Source organism: Trichosurus vulpecula, chromosome 1 (assembly GCF_011100635.1).
Source record: "Trichosurus vulpecula isolate mTriVul1 chromosome 1, mTriVul1.pri, whole genome shotgun sequence".
Taxonomy (NCBI): Eukaryota; Metazoa; Chordata; class Mammalia; order Diprotodontia; family Phalangeridae; genus Trichosurus; species Trichosurus vulpecula.
Genome location: NC_050573.1, coordinates 281,446,723 through 281,461,727, shown reverse-complemented (window position 1 = coordinate 281,461,727; position 15,005 = coordinate 281,446,723). Strand labels below are relative to the sequence as shown.

Here is a 15,005-nt window from a genome sequence, read left to right as displayed (position 1 = left end):
TTCCAGGATCTCAGAGACAGACTGGGAACCTGGAAGCTTATAGTGTTCCCAAAGTGGTCTGATCTAAGACAAAGTCTGAGTGTTGCTCCTGGTTTGAGCTCTGCAAGTTCCACTCCTACATTTGGGTCTGAGCAACAGTAGACTGTGCTGAGCTCAGACATCATCAGCCCGCAGAGTAATATCTGCTAGTTTAGTGACAGAATTGCAGACTCCCCTTAGGTCTGAGATGTCTGCCCTGATTATTTCTCTGCAAGGCTGTAGGCACGACTGTAGTCTAAAGAGTCACATTACTGTTGCTTGCTTCTGAATTTGCTCTTTCATTGGTACATCACCTACAGCCTGAGATTTCTGGGACAGGTAATTTGAGAGTAGGGACACTTATCAGTCTACTCCGGATTTATGACTAATTACTACTGTGTATTAGCCAACGAAGCTGCTGGTTAGTACCTTTCCCCATCATGGTGCTCCAGTGTGGGTCTGGAGATGTCCTGAAGTGTATTTAGGACTTCTTTATTGTTCCAGTTCACAGGCTGTCCTTTGGCACTGGAGTGCTGCACCAGGCCCTGTCCCCAGTGTCCACAAACCTTTGTCTTCCTATGCTGAACTGGGCTGGGAAAATGACTTATTGTGACTTTTTCTTGGATTTCCTCATTAGGATTTTGTCTGGTGTATTTTCTAGAGCTGTTTGGTGCAGTTTGAGAATGGGGCACAACTCACTGTGCTGCTGTTTTCTCCTCCTCTTGGCTCCCTGTTTTTGATATTTTATATTTTTTCCATCTTTTGAGTTCTGATTTTTTAATTATTATCTAATGTAGTCATTGATTTCTGCCTGGGCCGTTCTAGTTTTCCGGGAATTCATTACTTGGGTTAGGTTTACTGTTTTCTTTTTTAAGCTCTTCTTTCTTTTCTTTGCTGTGGAGCTTTTATTTCATTTTTATGTCTTGCTTCATTTCCCGTAGATACTCATGTAGATTGTGTGAAAAATCCACTTTTGCCTTTTGAGTTTCTCTGCAAGTTTTATAGAATTAATTTTTTTGAAAAAATTATTTTTAGTTTTAGTTGACAACATTCAGTTCCTCAAGTTTTTGAGTTTCAGACTTTCTCCCCATCCCTCTCCTCCCCCCTCCCCATCCAAGACAGCATGCAAGAGAGCAAATAGTTTGCTTCAATCTGCATAGAATTACTCTTCTTTTGGGGATCTAGAGTAGATCTAAGTATCCAGTAATTTTTAATACTGTTTTGAGTCTTCTTTGGCTTACTCATCTCTACAGGTTATTTCATGAATTCAGGCTTTGTATGCTGTCCAGGCTCTGCCCCCTGCTGCACTTTTGGGTGGTGTGGTTGGCCGTGCTTGGTCCACCCTCCTTTTTTTGCTGATCTTTCCCTCTTAGAGTTAGCCTTTTGTAGATGTTTGAGGTTCAGAACCCTGGATCTTTGGGTCTTCTGTATCATTTCAGGACCTCAGAGTTGCTGAATCTCTGGGGCTTTCTCAGGGGAACCCTTTGCTTGTGATGTCTTAGGACATAGAGCTTTGCAGACTATGCTTGTTTCTGGCTTTTCTCTACCATAGCTTCTGGCTTTGTTACCTAAACTGGCTTTGCTGGTAGCTCCCTTTTCTATTGTGTGTGGGTTTCTGGCTGACTTTTTGTTCAATTCTGGGGTGAAAGAAGTCACTGTAGTTTCTTGATTTCTTGATCATTATTCAGTCTAGTGTGAATTTCAGATTTTTGCTGAAGTAATTATTCGGGAGCTGGGTGATCAAACGTAGGGTCAGGTATTCATCTTGGTTGGAAGTTTGATCATTAAGACTGCTTATTCTGTTGTAAACTGATCACCATACCATTTTACCATTTTACCTATCTCAAAGTTCTGTGGTGACAGGCAAGGTGACAAAGCAGTAGGTGCGGATACATTGGGAACTGTAGTCACAATCCTGCACGCAGGCGGCCCAGGCCATAGGGTCATTTCTCACTGGAAGCAGCAGTGGGATTCAGCAGCCCCCTGGGTGTCTGTGCAGCCTTTTGAGGATCACACTGCCCATCTCCTGGTGTAAGAAAGGGGCTAGAAAAGGTGTCCTACTGAGGTATCACATTACACCTACCAGATGGGCTAATATGACAAAACAGGAAAATGATAAATGCTGGAGAAGATGTGGGAAAGTTGGAACACTAATTCATTGTTGGTGGAACTGTGAGCTGATCCAACCATTCTGGAGAGCGATTTGGAACTATGCCCAAAGGGCTACAAAAATGTGCATACCCTTTGACCCAACAATACCACCACTAGGTCTCTTTCCCAAAGAGATCATAGAAAATGGAAAAGTACCCACATGTACAAAGATATTTATAGCAGCTCTTATTGTGGTAGCAAAGTATTGGAAATGAAGGGAATGCCCATCAATTGGGGAATGACTGAGCAAGTTATGGTATGTGAATATAATGGAATACTATTTTTCTGTAAGAAATGATGAACAAGCATATTACAGGAAAACCTGGAAAGACTTATATGAACTGATGTTGAGTGAAGTGAGCAGAACCAGGAGAACGTTGTACACAGTAACAGCAACATTGTGTGCACTGATCAACTATGATAGACTTAGTTCTTCTCAGCAATACAGTGATCAAAGACAATTCCAAAAGACTCATGATGGAAAGTGCTATTGATACATATCCAGAGAAAGAGCTATGGAGTCTGAATGCAGATCGAAGCATACTATTTTCACTTTGTTTTTGTTTTTTCTTTCTCATGGTTTTTCGCTCTTGTTCTGATTCTTTTCTCACAACATGACTGATGTGGAAATATGTTTAATATGCTTGCCTTCTTAGGGAGGAGGGAAGAGAGGGAGAAAAAATTTGGAGCTCAAAATCTTATAATAGTGAATGTTGAAAACTATCTTTACATGTAATTGGAAAAAATAATATACTATTAAGTGGGGAAAAAGCTGTATAATAAATTCTCCAAGATAATAATTTTTTTAAAAAAGACTACTTACTCTGCTTCTCTTCTTCCCCACCGCCAACCAATTCCTTATTCCTTGCTATGTCTCCTCCATTCATTTTAGTTTGGGTACTTACTGTCTCTCACTTGGACTATCACAATAACCAAAGTGGTCTCTCTGCTTTCATTCTCTCTCCAATTTCTGCATACATAGCTACTTAAATCATCTTCTTAAATTAAAGGTCTGAATAAGATACTCCCTTCTGGTAGTCATATAGTAAAGTGTTCTAAATGTTAAACTGATGAATTTGTATTTTATCGTAGAGGCACTATTCTCTCTAGCCATGATTAGATTTTGTGACAGTGAAAAGAAGCTCTATGTACCTTTGAGTTTGGCTACCATTTAAGTCAAAGTTTGACTCTAGTCTTTCTTTCTAGATATATTTACATTTCTTTACATTTCCCTTATTGTTCTATCCAGCTCGATAGACTTACTGTTCCCCAAACTCATTCTGTGCCTGGAATGTACTGTTTACCTGAGCCTTATAGAATCCCTATCAACCATCAAGTCTTAGCATACATGCCACATCTTACAGGTGCTCACACTTAGCAGTATTCTCTTCCTCTTCAAATTCTTGAATTTACTCTTTTGTTGAAATGTTGAACCCTCATGTCCCATAAGCTTCTTGAGGACAGTAACTGATTTAAGAAATTTTTTTTTCGTCTTTTCACCTGGAAATGTTAGAACATAATAGTTGCCAATAAATGCTTGTTGAATTAAAGTGTCTCAACCAATCTGCTTATTGAGTGCAGTATTAAAGCTTAATAGTTAATAGGTTCTAAGTAAAATGAAGAGAACCTTTTACAGTCAATTAATTAATTTGTATAATCTAGAAATGAGAATTAATTGATTGTTTCTGTTTTAGGCTCTACGCTACTTGGCAGAATGCCGGGCTAACAGAGAAAAGATGAAAGGTGAACTGGGTATGATGTTGAGCTTGCAAAATGTAATACAAAAGTAAGTAGACTATATTTTGTTTTGCTAAAAGTAGAGAGATTGTCTGGCTAAACTTTTACATACAGTTCACATAAAGGCTTAGTTGAATGTATTTGGGTGGTCCTCATTTATGCTTAATTATTTGTAGAACAGGTATAATCATTTGAAATGATTTAAGTCAAGTCTAATTTTTAATTGACCCCAAAAGGTGAGATTATATTCCTGGCGAAGGGCCTGATATCCAGCTTTTTCATTTCTACTATAAATGAATTACAAAAACAAAAAACCCCACATTGTTTCTAAATTAACACAAAATGAACAGAATCATAACTGATTTTATATAAAATTGTATTTAATATGATGTAGTATAGTTTCTAGCAGTGACTTGCAACCTTTTTGAGTATTAAGATCTTTTTTAAATACAAAAATGTTTCACAGATCTCTCTTGTGGTAGTAATTATACTGTTGGTATCCACTGATTGATATAATAAATGGTGACAAAAAGCTGTTAGAAATTCTGTAATCTTTTAAATTTGTATGTTATTCGTCACAACATCTACATAATTTGAAAAATAGCACATATATGAGAAATATTATTTAGTCTAAAAGGACTGTTTACTATACCGAATTATCTTGGAGCTGAGGAAATATCAGAATAACAGTGTGTAGTGTATATGTAGTGGTTTCCCCAACTCCATGAATACACAAGTTAGGAACCACTGTTCTACAATTTAAATTTCTGTCTTATTTATTGATTTGCTTCATTGCTTGCTACAGTGAACCAGATGATGATGGAACAGCCTCAATAAGAATTTATGGGTTTCAGAAGGACTTCTTTGGGGAGATCGATAGGCATCTATTTTTGAGGAGATCATAGAGGAGATTTAGGGCCAGTTGATTGATTTTTGGTCTGATCATGGCCACCTGGACTTCAGCACAGTATGAGATTTCAGGCCAGGCTGAGCTGAGGAAGACCTTGCCTGAAAGCAAGCTGTGACCTGAGTGAACTTTGCCATTCCCTAATAAGTGGGAGCAGTGAGGAAGGGGAATGACCTGGTGTGCCTGTCCAGATCACTAGAGGATTTTCAGCATTCTTAATGAAAAGACCAAAGCACAGTAAAAATTTGACATGTGAAACCTAGAAAGAAATCAGTAATATTTAAGGATTTTTGTTGTGGACTTCACCTTGGAGGAATAGGGGCACCCCAATTCTTTTTTAAAATGTCACACCAGTTAGAGCAAGGGGAAGACTTTGGTTGCCAGAAGGTATTGTGCCAGACACCTCCCTAGTCCAGCTCTTTCTTTCCTTTCACTGTCAAATCTCAACTCCAGCTTCTGGAGTCTCCTTGGGCCACTCTCTTCTCCCTGCTCTAAAGCAGTGCCACCTTCCGTCTTCCTGAGGCCCTCTCAGGCCACAGCACCTCCAAGGCTATTGTTTTCTATTTCCTGACTGGGTTCCTAGATTCCCTGGGCTATTCCTCTTTTTTCTTCTATCTGCTGTGCAGCGGACCTCCCATTTTCTAAGAGGACATTGTACCGCCACTTGTCATGAGATCAGGCTGTCAGGGAAATACCTTGAATTATCTGATCATCCGTCCCTCATTTCTTAATGGACAATGACCTTTATATGGTAACTGATAGAACATAGGTGACTAGCTGGGAGTTGTTACCCAAGATAGTGAAAATACAATAGAAAAACACCTACTTGCCCTCATTGAATTCATTTCACCAAGCCCAGATGAGCTACATTCTTAGGTCTTGAATAAACTGGCAGCTGTGATTACTGAGCCACTGTCAACGGTATTTGAAAGATCATGGAAACAAGAGAGGTTCTTCAAGATTGGAGAAGGATAAATGTTCTGATTTTCAAAAAAGGGAAGAGGACAAAATCTGCAATCTATAGGCCATTTAGTTTGATTCCTGTTAAAATTCTAGAACAGATCATTAAAAAGATCGTTGCTGAACATCTAGAAAAGGAAGCAGTGCCAGAATTTATGAAGAAGGGTCATGGCAGGCTAATCTCACTTCCCATTTTAACAGGATTTCTAAACTAGAAGATGAGAGTAATGCAGGGGATTCAGTTTATCTAGATTTTAGCAAAGCTTTGATAAAGTTTCTCATAGTACTCCTGTAAGAACATGGAACAACTTGGATTAGATGAGAATACAATCCGATGGATTCAGAAATGGTTGATTGGCCAGATTCAAAGTAGTTAATGTTTCAGTGTCACCATGGCAGGAGGTCTCCAATGGAGTACCCCAATCTGTTGGTTGGCCCTGTGTCAGCCACTATTTTTATCAGTGGATTGAATAAAGGCATAAATAGCATGTTCATAAAATTTGCAAGATAAATCAGAGCTAGAAGGATAACTAAGACAGTAGATGACAGAATCAGTATCTAAAACAGATTTTGACAGGCTTGAGCATTGGAACAAATCTAAGGTGATGAAATTCTTAGGATTAATGTGTAAAAGCCTTTTACTTAGGTACAAAAATAATTACCTTCACTAGCATAAGATGAGGGGAGAGTGGTTACACATGAATTCAGAAAAAAGATCTGAAAAAATGTAATGGACCTCAAGCTTTGATATGGGTTAGCAGTATAATGTGGTGATTGCTAATTTGATCTTGGGCTGCATTTAGAGGGGATAGCTTAGAAGGATATGGAGGTGAGAGTTTCACTCTACTCTGACTGCACTCATTCACTTCTGGGTGCCGCAGTTTAAGAAGTACATTGATGAGAGTGTTCAGAGGAGAGTGGTGACTCCATATCAATAGGATAGTTTGAAGGAACTATTAATGTTTAGCTTGGAGAAGGGAGGACATGTTGGGACAGGTTAGATATCTTCCGGTATTTGAAAGACTGTCATATAGGAAGATTAGGCTTGGGATTGGGCTGAGCCAGGAGCAATGGGTAGAAATTGCAAAGAAATTGCATCTTGTCAGGAAAAAATCCCTAACAAAGGAGTTGTCCAAATGTGGAATGACCTTTCTTGAGAGGTAGTGGCCTCTTCCTTGGGAGTCTTTAAGCAGAGGATTAATGGTCACTTGGTGACTATCTTATATTGGAATTTCTCTTGTGCATGAATTGGGCCAGGTGGCTGCTGAGGTTTCTTCCATCTCTTAGATTTCGTGATTATAAAGCTCTTTAAGATTTTGCAAAGCTCTTTACTTGTGTTATCTCTTTTGGTCCTCTAAACAAATCTCCATGGCCCCTTCCTATCTGCAACATCAAAAATAGTCCTTCATTTGGCATTTAAAGTTCTTAACAACCAGCCCTCTTTCTACTTTTCCATTCTTCTTACACTTTACTCCCTTCTTCACAATGTATGATCCAGCTATACTGACCTACTTGATGCTAAGTCTCCTGTCTTGGTGCCTTTGCAATGATTGTCTCCATGTGCCTGTAATGTTCTGCCTCACTTCTACTTCTTAGATTCTTTGGTTCCTTCTAGTTTCATCTCAGATGCCTTCCTTTGCAAGAGGCCTTTTCTTGGTTTCCCAGCTGCCAGAGCTTTCCCTTGCAAGGTTACCTTCCATGTACATTGTTTCTTATATGTGTGTTAAGTTGTTTTCAGCCATGTGTGACTCTTAGGGTTTTCTTGCCAGAGGTAGAGCAGTAGATGGAGTGGTTTGCCACATCCTCCTCCAGCTCATTTTACAGATGAGGAACTAAGGGTTAAGTGACTTGCCCAGGGTCACACAGCTAGTAAGTGTCTAAGGCCAGATTTGAACTGACGAAGAGGGGTTTGCCTGACTCCAGGTCTGTGCTTTATCCACTGTGCTGCCTAGTATGTACCTATTTATTTACTTGTCTCCTCTTCAGAATGTCAGCCTCATAGAAGACATGACTATCTTTGACATTCTTTGTATTCCTGGAACTTAACACAGTGCCTTGGGCATGTTAAGCAGTTGATAAATGCTTGTTGATTAATTGAGAAACTAATCCAGGAATGTCTATTTTCCATTTTAAAAAAATGTTATAAAATTTTTATGTATAAAACATTCTATTTAAGAACTAGGTGTTGGCATTCTTGAGCTGCTATCTTCTTTTCAGTGATGGCTTTACCTTGCACCATCATATTATGAAGTCATCCTTCCCTTTCAAATGCATGAATTAAACTTTATTTATTATATTTTTAGTATCCTTTGATCCTTCTCCATTGTGGCCTCACTATGTCAAAAAATTTTTAGAATCACAGGGTTATAGACCTAGAGCTGGAAAGGAGACTTGAAAGTCATTGAGTCGAACCTTCTCATTTTATAGATGAGGAAATTGAGGCTCAAAGAAAAGTGACTTGCTTAAGGTCACTCAGATAGTATATTTTTGTTGTAGGATTCAAACTGATGTCCTGACTTCCAAGGCCAACTCTGTCTAGCTGTGCTACCAGAACTCAAAGGTAAAAAGCACTCTCTTAGAGTGTCTTCACCTCAGATCACCAGTGATAGTGAATTATAACATGACTAAAGTGCTTTTTGTAATATTGTAAAGTATTGAATGTGAGGTGACTATAGATTAATGAAAGAAAAACTGCTAAGACTATAAACTTATGCAAGTCATGTTGCTATTACAGTTTACTTTATTACTTTAGTCACAGGGCACTATCTGTATACCTGTACTACCTTCTCTCTACCCATATATATATATATATATATATATATATATATATATATATCTAGATATATATAGATATATATATATATATATAGATAGTGTGTGTGTGTGTGTATGAAAGAGAGAGAGTGAGAAAGAGAAAGCTTGTGCTCTTGTGTTTGAAAAAGAGAAGGGTTAAGTGACGTATTGAAACTAGACGGGAAGCTGTAGGCAGAGTGTATCATTAAGCCCACTGACTTCATTTCTATGCTGTTTGCCTGTTACTGTTTGTGTGGTGTTGGAATTGAATTTCAAATCTGACCATTTGGGTTTGAGACTTTATATTCTCATTCATCAACTATGTGATTTTGGGCAAGTCACTTACCCTTTCTGGGTTTCCAATTTCTCTTCTATAAAATAGAGATAATAGTCCTTAGACTGCTTATACATACAGAATTGTTATCAAAAAATACTTAGCTGTTATTATGGAAGTGTAAATTGCTTAGTTTTATAAATACCATTTGCCAGAAATGGCTGAGGATAGCTGCTAATAATTTGTAATATGATTGTTTTTTCTCAGTGTTCTTGGGTTAAAAGTATTTTTGTTAATCCTGATTTCATAGATGGCTTATTTCTGTCAATTGAATATATGCATATTCATTTAATATATTTATATGATGAACATATACTATGAAATGAATATGTATGATATATAAAATGAATATTCATATATTCATTTGACAGCAATAAGCTATCTTACATATATGTATATATGAACAATGTAATTTTTTTTAAAAGAAATTCACATTCCAGAACTATACTTGGATTAATAAATGATTTACTTTTTTGTTCACTTGACTTTGTATTTGGCATTGTAATGATACAACAGTAGACTAGCGAGAGCATATTCATCATAGTGGCTGTTGAAAAGCCATTGACCAAATGCTTTCCGTCCTATTGTATCTTAGTCTTTTGTATGCACAATAGCCACAAATATTAGAATGAAGTATTTCCTGTCAGCTAGGTTTTCTGTGACAGACTCCATGAAAAGTCTTAAACTTCACTGTAGGCCCTGGTTTTAATGATCATCTTACTTTTTTGCTTACTGTTTTTGTATTCTCTGCATTTGATTGCTTTTGAGTTCGAGCTTTTGATTCTACTCCTTCCACATGAAAAGTCTAATAATTACTTTGGGGCAGGAGACAAAGATGAGCAGCATTCATGGATAATCTTCAAGCCTAGCAATTGGGTTTATTAGATACATTTCCTAAATTTTCACTAAAGAAAATCTCTAATTCAATTTAAATTAGCCTTTGTCAGCTTTTTTGAAAATCAAAGAAAATAAGCCAAATATTTTTAAAAAGCTCTGACTGCTTATATTGGAAAATAAACATTTTTGAAAGCATTAAATTCTAGCAAAAGATTTTGGGAGGATGGCATATTATGGAAAATATACTTAGGAAAATCTAGCATTTGAAAATGGAATTGTTATAATGAGTTTTTAAGAGCAAAGATTTTTCTCACCACTTTTCTTGTTAAGATTTGAGGATATCTAGTTGACAAGAATGTTTGGAATCAAGCTTTTAGTTTCATGGAAATGTGGTAAGGAAGTTGTATGTTGAAAAAAGGGGTGGGAATTATTTTTCTCAGAAATGAAAGACTGAAACAATTTAATAGTGATTTAAAATTACAATTTATTTTGACAGTGAAAAGGCAAGGAAAGTAAAAATGAATGAATATAAAGATGCAGAGGTTTTTATGGCTTTTTAAGGGAAATAATAGTAAGTCATTGGTTACAAAAAATTATTAGTATTTCTTTAAGGTATTCAAATTTAAACTTTAAAAAATTTCTTTTAAAATTATTAATGACCTACTTAGATGTAAGTCATTGTGATAGGTGTTGAGGATGAAAAAAATGAAAAATGGCCCTTGCCCTGAAGGACCTTATATTCTATAGGTATATAAAAAATTTCATGTGAATTTTAGAGATATCACAATTTGAGTGGTATTTTAAACATTGGGAACTTTCATTGTCAGACTGAAATTTTTTTTCGGTTTAATAATTTGAGAAGACCTGTTTTCTGCATATATCTGAATGTAGTGGTAAAATTCATGTCCGCTTCTCCAAATATGATGTAGGTTTAATCCCTTCCCTGGTCTGTTATAGGAATGTTGAGCATGAACAGCTAGGTAATTTAACAAAAAACTGTGAGGACATAGAAGAATACAGGAAAGCCCATCGTAAGAATGACTTTAACGCAGGCCTACACAACATATGGCCCGTGGGCTGCTTGTAACCCGCTGCCAAAGGATTTTGAATGGCCCGCAAAAAATGTAGATTAAAAGAAAGTAAAGATGTAACAAGTGCTTTGTTTGTGCCCCACTTGACCCATCTTCCACTAGTCACTATTGTGCCTGTCATGTAACTTGGGGGTGGGTTGCCACTGCGTGCTCTCTCCTGTTTGTCACATGACCCACAGCAACCAGCCATCGTCAGTGTGTCTCTAGTCTGAGAGGAATGAGAGTTGTATCATTTTGCTGTGTTTTCGGTTGTTATTTGTGTTAAACAGGGACAAAGTGAGTGCAGCCATGCTTCAGTACAGCTGACATGTGCTATGTAATGAGTGACAGCAACTTGAGAACTTCTTCCCCTCTCACTGTGTGGCCATTCTCTAAGTTACGTGAGTGTCTGGTGCTCCCTCCAAGGTCAGACACTCAGTTCGGTATTTATTTGTATGTGAGAGTTGCTGTGGAGATTTTTTATTCTAATATTAAAGTTTTGGGGTAACTGTAAAATGGGTGATAAAAAGAAACAGAAGATCAAATAAGAACATAAGTGTTTAATCTGGATTGGAAAAATAGATACTTGTTTACTTACACAAGAGACAAAACTATTGTGCTTTGTTTGCTGAGAAGTAATAGCTGTTCTGAAGGAATACAGTTTTCGTTGCCATTTCAAATCAAAACATCTTGAATTAAGCAAATTTGACACCAATGAAAAACAGTTTATGTCCCATTGACTAAATGTAAACAGTAAGGAAACCTGAAAAATGGGGGCGGAGCCAAGATGGTAGCTGGAAAGCAGGGACTAGCATGAGCACCCTGCCAAGTCCCTCCAAAAACCTACAAAAAATGCCTCTGAATCAATTCTAGAACTGCAGAACCCACAAAATAGCAGAGGGAAGCAGGGCTCCAGCCCAGGACAGCCTGGGTGGTTGCTGGGTGAGGTCTATCGCGCACGGAGCTGGGAGGGGAGTGGAGTGGAGCAGAGCCCAGCGTGGGCTGCGAGGACCAACTAGACCAGGAACCCGGTGGAGCGGGCCCTAGCACCCTGAATCAGTAAGGTGCAGCAGTTACCAGACTTCTCAACCCACAAACACCAGAGACAACAGAGAAGGTTAGTGGGAAAAGCTGCTGGGGACAGGGGGATAGAGTTCACAGTTCAGGCACCGCCACTGCCCTGGGGGCAGCGGAGGTGGGGCAGCTACAGAACTACAGCTGCAGTTGCTTCTGGCCCCAGGCCCATGTAGTGGGAGGAGTTAAGTGGCAGATCAGAGCAGGAGTGCAGAGCCTGCTGAAGATCTGAGTCCAGTCCGTGTTGGGGGTTCTTGGGGAAGGAGGAGTGCTGGTGTGGCAGAGCTCACTGTAATAGCTCTGAAATTAACAGCGCATCCCCCCAAGCTTGGAACAAAGTACTCTTTACTCTACAAGTAGTCATACCCCTGCTGAAAAACTCAAGGGTCAAGTAAGTTGGCTGGGAACATGGCCAGGCAGCGAAAACGCACTCAGATTCAGTCTCAGACTTTGGAATCTTTCTTTGGTGACAAAGAAGACCAAAACATACAGCCAGAAGAAGTCAACGAAGTCAAAGAACCTACAACAAAAGCCTCCAAGAAAAACATGAGCTGGTCTCAGGCCATGGAAGAGCTCAAAAAGGATTTGGAAAAGTAGGTTAGAGAAGTAGAGGAAAAATTGGGAAGAGAAATGAGAAGGATGCGAGAAAACCATGAAAAATAAGTCAATGACCTGCTAAAGGAGACCCAAAAAAATACTGAAAAATATACTGAGTAAAACAACACCTTAAAAAATAGACTAACTCAAATGGCAAAAGAGCTCCAAAAAGCCAATGAGGAGAAGAATGCCTTGAAAGGCACAATTAGCCAAATGGAAAAGGAGGTCCAAAAGACCACTGAAGAAAATACTACCTTAAAAATGAGATTGGAGCGAGTGGAAGCTAGTGACTTTATGAGAAATCAAGATATTGCAAAACAGAACCAAAGGAATGAAAAAGTGGAAGACAATGTGAAATATCTCATTGGAAAAACCACTGACCTGGAAAATAGATCCAGGAGAGATAATTTAAAAGTTATTGGACTACCTGAAAGGCATGATCAAAAAAAGAGCCTAGATATCATCTTTCAAGAAATTATCAAGGAGAACTGCCCTGATATTCTAGAGCCACAGGGTAAAATAGAAATTGAAAGAATCCACCGATCGCTTCCTCAAATAGATCCCCAAAAGAAATCTCCTGGGAATATTGTCGTCAAATTCCAGAGCTCCCAGATCAAGGAGAAAATACTGCAAGCAGCCAGAAAGAAGCAATTTGAGTATTGTGGAAACATAATCAGAATAACCCAAGATCTAGCAGCTTCTACATTAAGAGATTGAAGGGCTTAGAATATGATATTCCGGAGGTCAGTGGAGCTAGGATTAAAACCAAGAATTATCTACCCAGCAAAACTGAGTATCATGCTCCAAGGCAAAATATGGATTTTCAATAAAGTAGAGGACTTTCAAGCTTTCTCAGTGAAAAGACCAGAGTTGAATAGAAAATTTGTCTTTCAAACACAAGAATCAAGAGAAGCATGAAAAGGTAATCAAGAGAAAGAACAAGAAAAAGAAATTGCAAGGGACTTACCAAAGTTGAACTGTTTTGTTTACATTCCTACATGGAAAGATGATGGTATGATTCATGAGACCTCAGTGTTAGGGTAGCTGAAGGGAATATGCATATATGTGTATGTGTGTGTGTGTGTGTGTATATATATATATATATATATGTGTGTGTGTGTGTGTGTGTGTATGTATATATGTCTGTGTATGTGTGTGTATATATATGTATATATATGTATATAGAGAGAAAGGGCACAGGGTGAGTTGAAGATGAAGGGATGATATCTAAAAGAAATAAAATCAAACTAAGGGATGAGAGAGGAATATATTGAGAGAGGGAGAAAAGGAGAGATAGAATGGGGTAAATTATCTTGCATAAAAGTGGCAAGAAAAAGCAGTTCTGTAGGAAGAGAAGAGAAGGCAGGTGAGGGGGAATGAGTGAATCTTGCTCTCCTCAGAGTTGACCTGAGGAGGGAATACCACACACACTCAATTGGGTATCTTACCCCACAGGAAAGGAGGAGGAAGGAGATAAAAAAGGGGGGATGATAGAAGGGAGGGCAGATGGGGGAGGAGGTAATAAAAAACAAACACTTTTGAAAAGGGACAGGGTCAAGGGAGAAAATTGGATAAAGGGAGATAGGTTAGGAAGGCGCAAAATATAGTTAGTCTTTCACAACATGAGTATTGTGGAAGGGTTTTACATAATGATACGCATGTGCACTATATTGAATTGCTTGACTTCTTAGGGAGGGTGGGTGGGAAGGGAAGAGGACAGAGAATTTGGAACTCAAAGTTTTTAGAAACAGATGTTCAAAAACAAAAAAAAAAGTTTTTGCATGCAACTAGAAAATAAGATATACAGGCATTGAGGCGTAGCAATTTATCTTGCCCTACAAGAAAGGAAGGGAAAAGGGGATGGGAGGGGAGTGGGGTGACAGAAGGGAGGGCTGACTGGGGAATAGGGCAACCAGAATATACACCATGTTGGAGTGGGGGGAGGGTAGAAATGGGGAGAAAATTTGTAATTCAAACTCTTGTGAAAATCAATGCTGAAAACTAAATATATTAAATAAATAAATAAAAAGAAAAAAAAGAAACAGTAACTGACCAGTGTAGGGTCAGTTTTCAGATAAGAGAAATGGGTTGCTTGAGATGTATAATTGTGAGAAAACTCCTTGCATTAATCTTCAGATCTGACAGGGTTTCTGGTCAGCATAACCTTAGGCATTTGTTGAGCATTTAACAAATATGGTCTCTAAAGAACAAGTGGAGGTGGTCCAGCTTCCCAGCCATGCAGGGCTAGGTTCAAACAAAAAGTTTTCTCATGATTCTGAAAAAAAAAAAAAACCACCCTGAAAAATGCGTTAAAACTTGTACTGCTTAGCAAAGTAATTTTTTAACATCAATGTGATTTCATGATAAATAAAAATCTTAAGTAATAAGTGTAATTAATTGATATTAATTGGAATTTCCCTTTTTAAAAATATGATTTATTTGCAAAATAGTTTAATTATTAATTATACCTTTACTTGGAAAGTGAGCCACTAAAAACCTATCTGTGTCCCAAAGATGTTTAGCCTAT

The 15,005-nt window shown here is 38.1% G+C and overlaps 1 protein-coding gene across 2 annotated transcripts in view; it reads left to right on the top strand.

Moving 5' to 3' along the window:
• Positions 1 to 15,005, top strand: part of ARMC1 (armadillo repeat containing 1) — a 94,904-nt gene that overhangs the window by 35,499 nt on the left and 44,400 nt on the right. For both annotated transcript variants that reach the window (XM_036741037.1, XM_036741036.1), the window contains one exon: positions 3,864 to 3,955. In XM_036741037.1, coding sequence (XP_036596932.1) covers positions 3,864 to 3,955 — 92 coding nt within the window. The remainder of the gene's footprint in view (positions 1 to 3,863; positions 3,956 to 15,005) is intronic.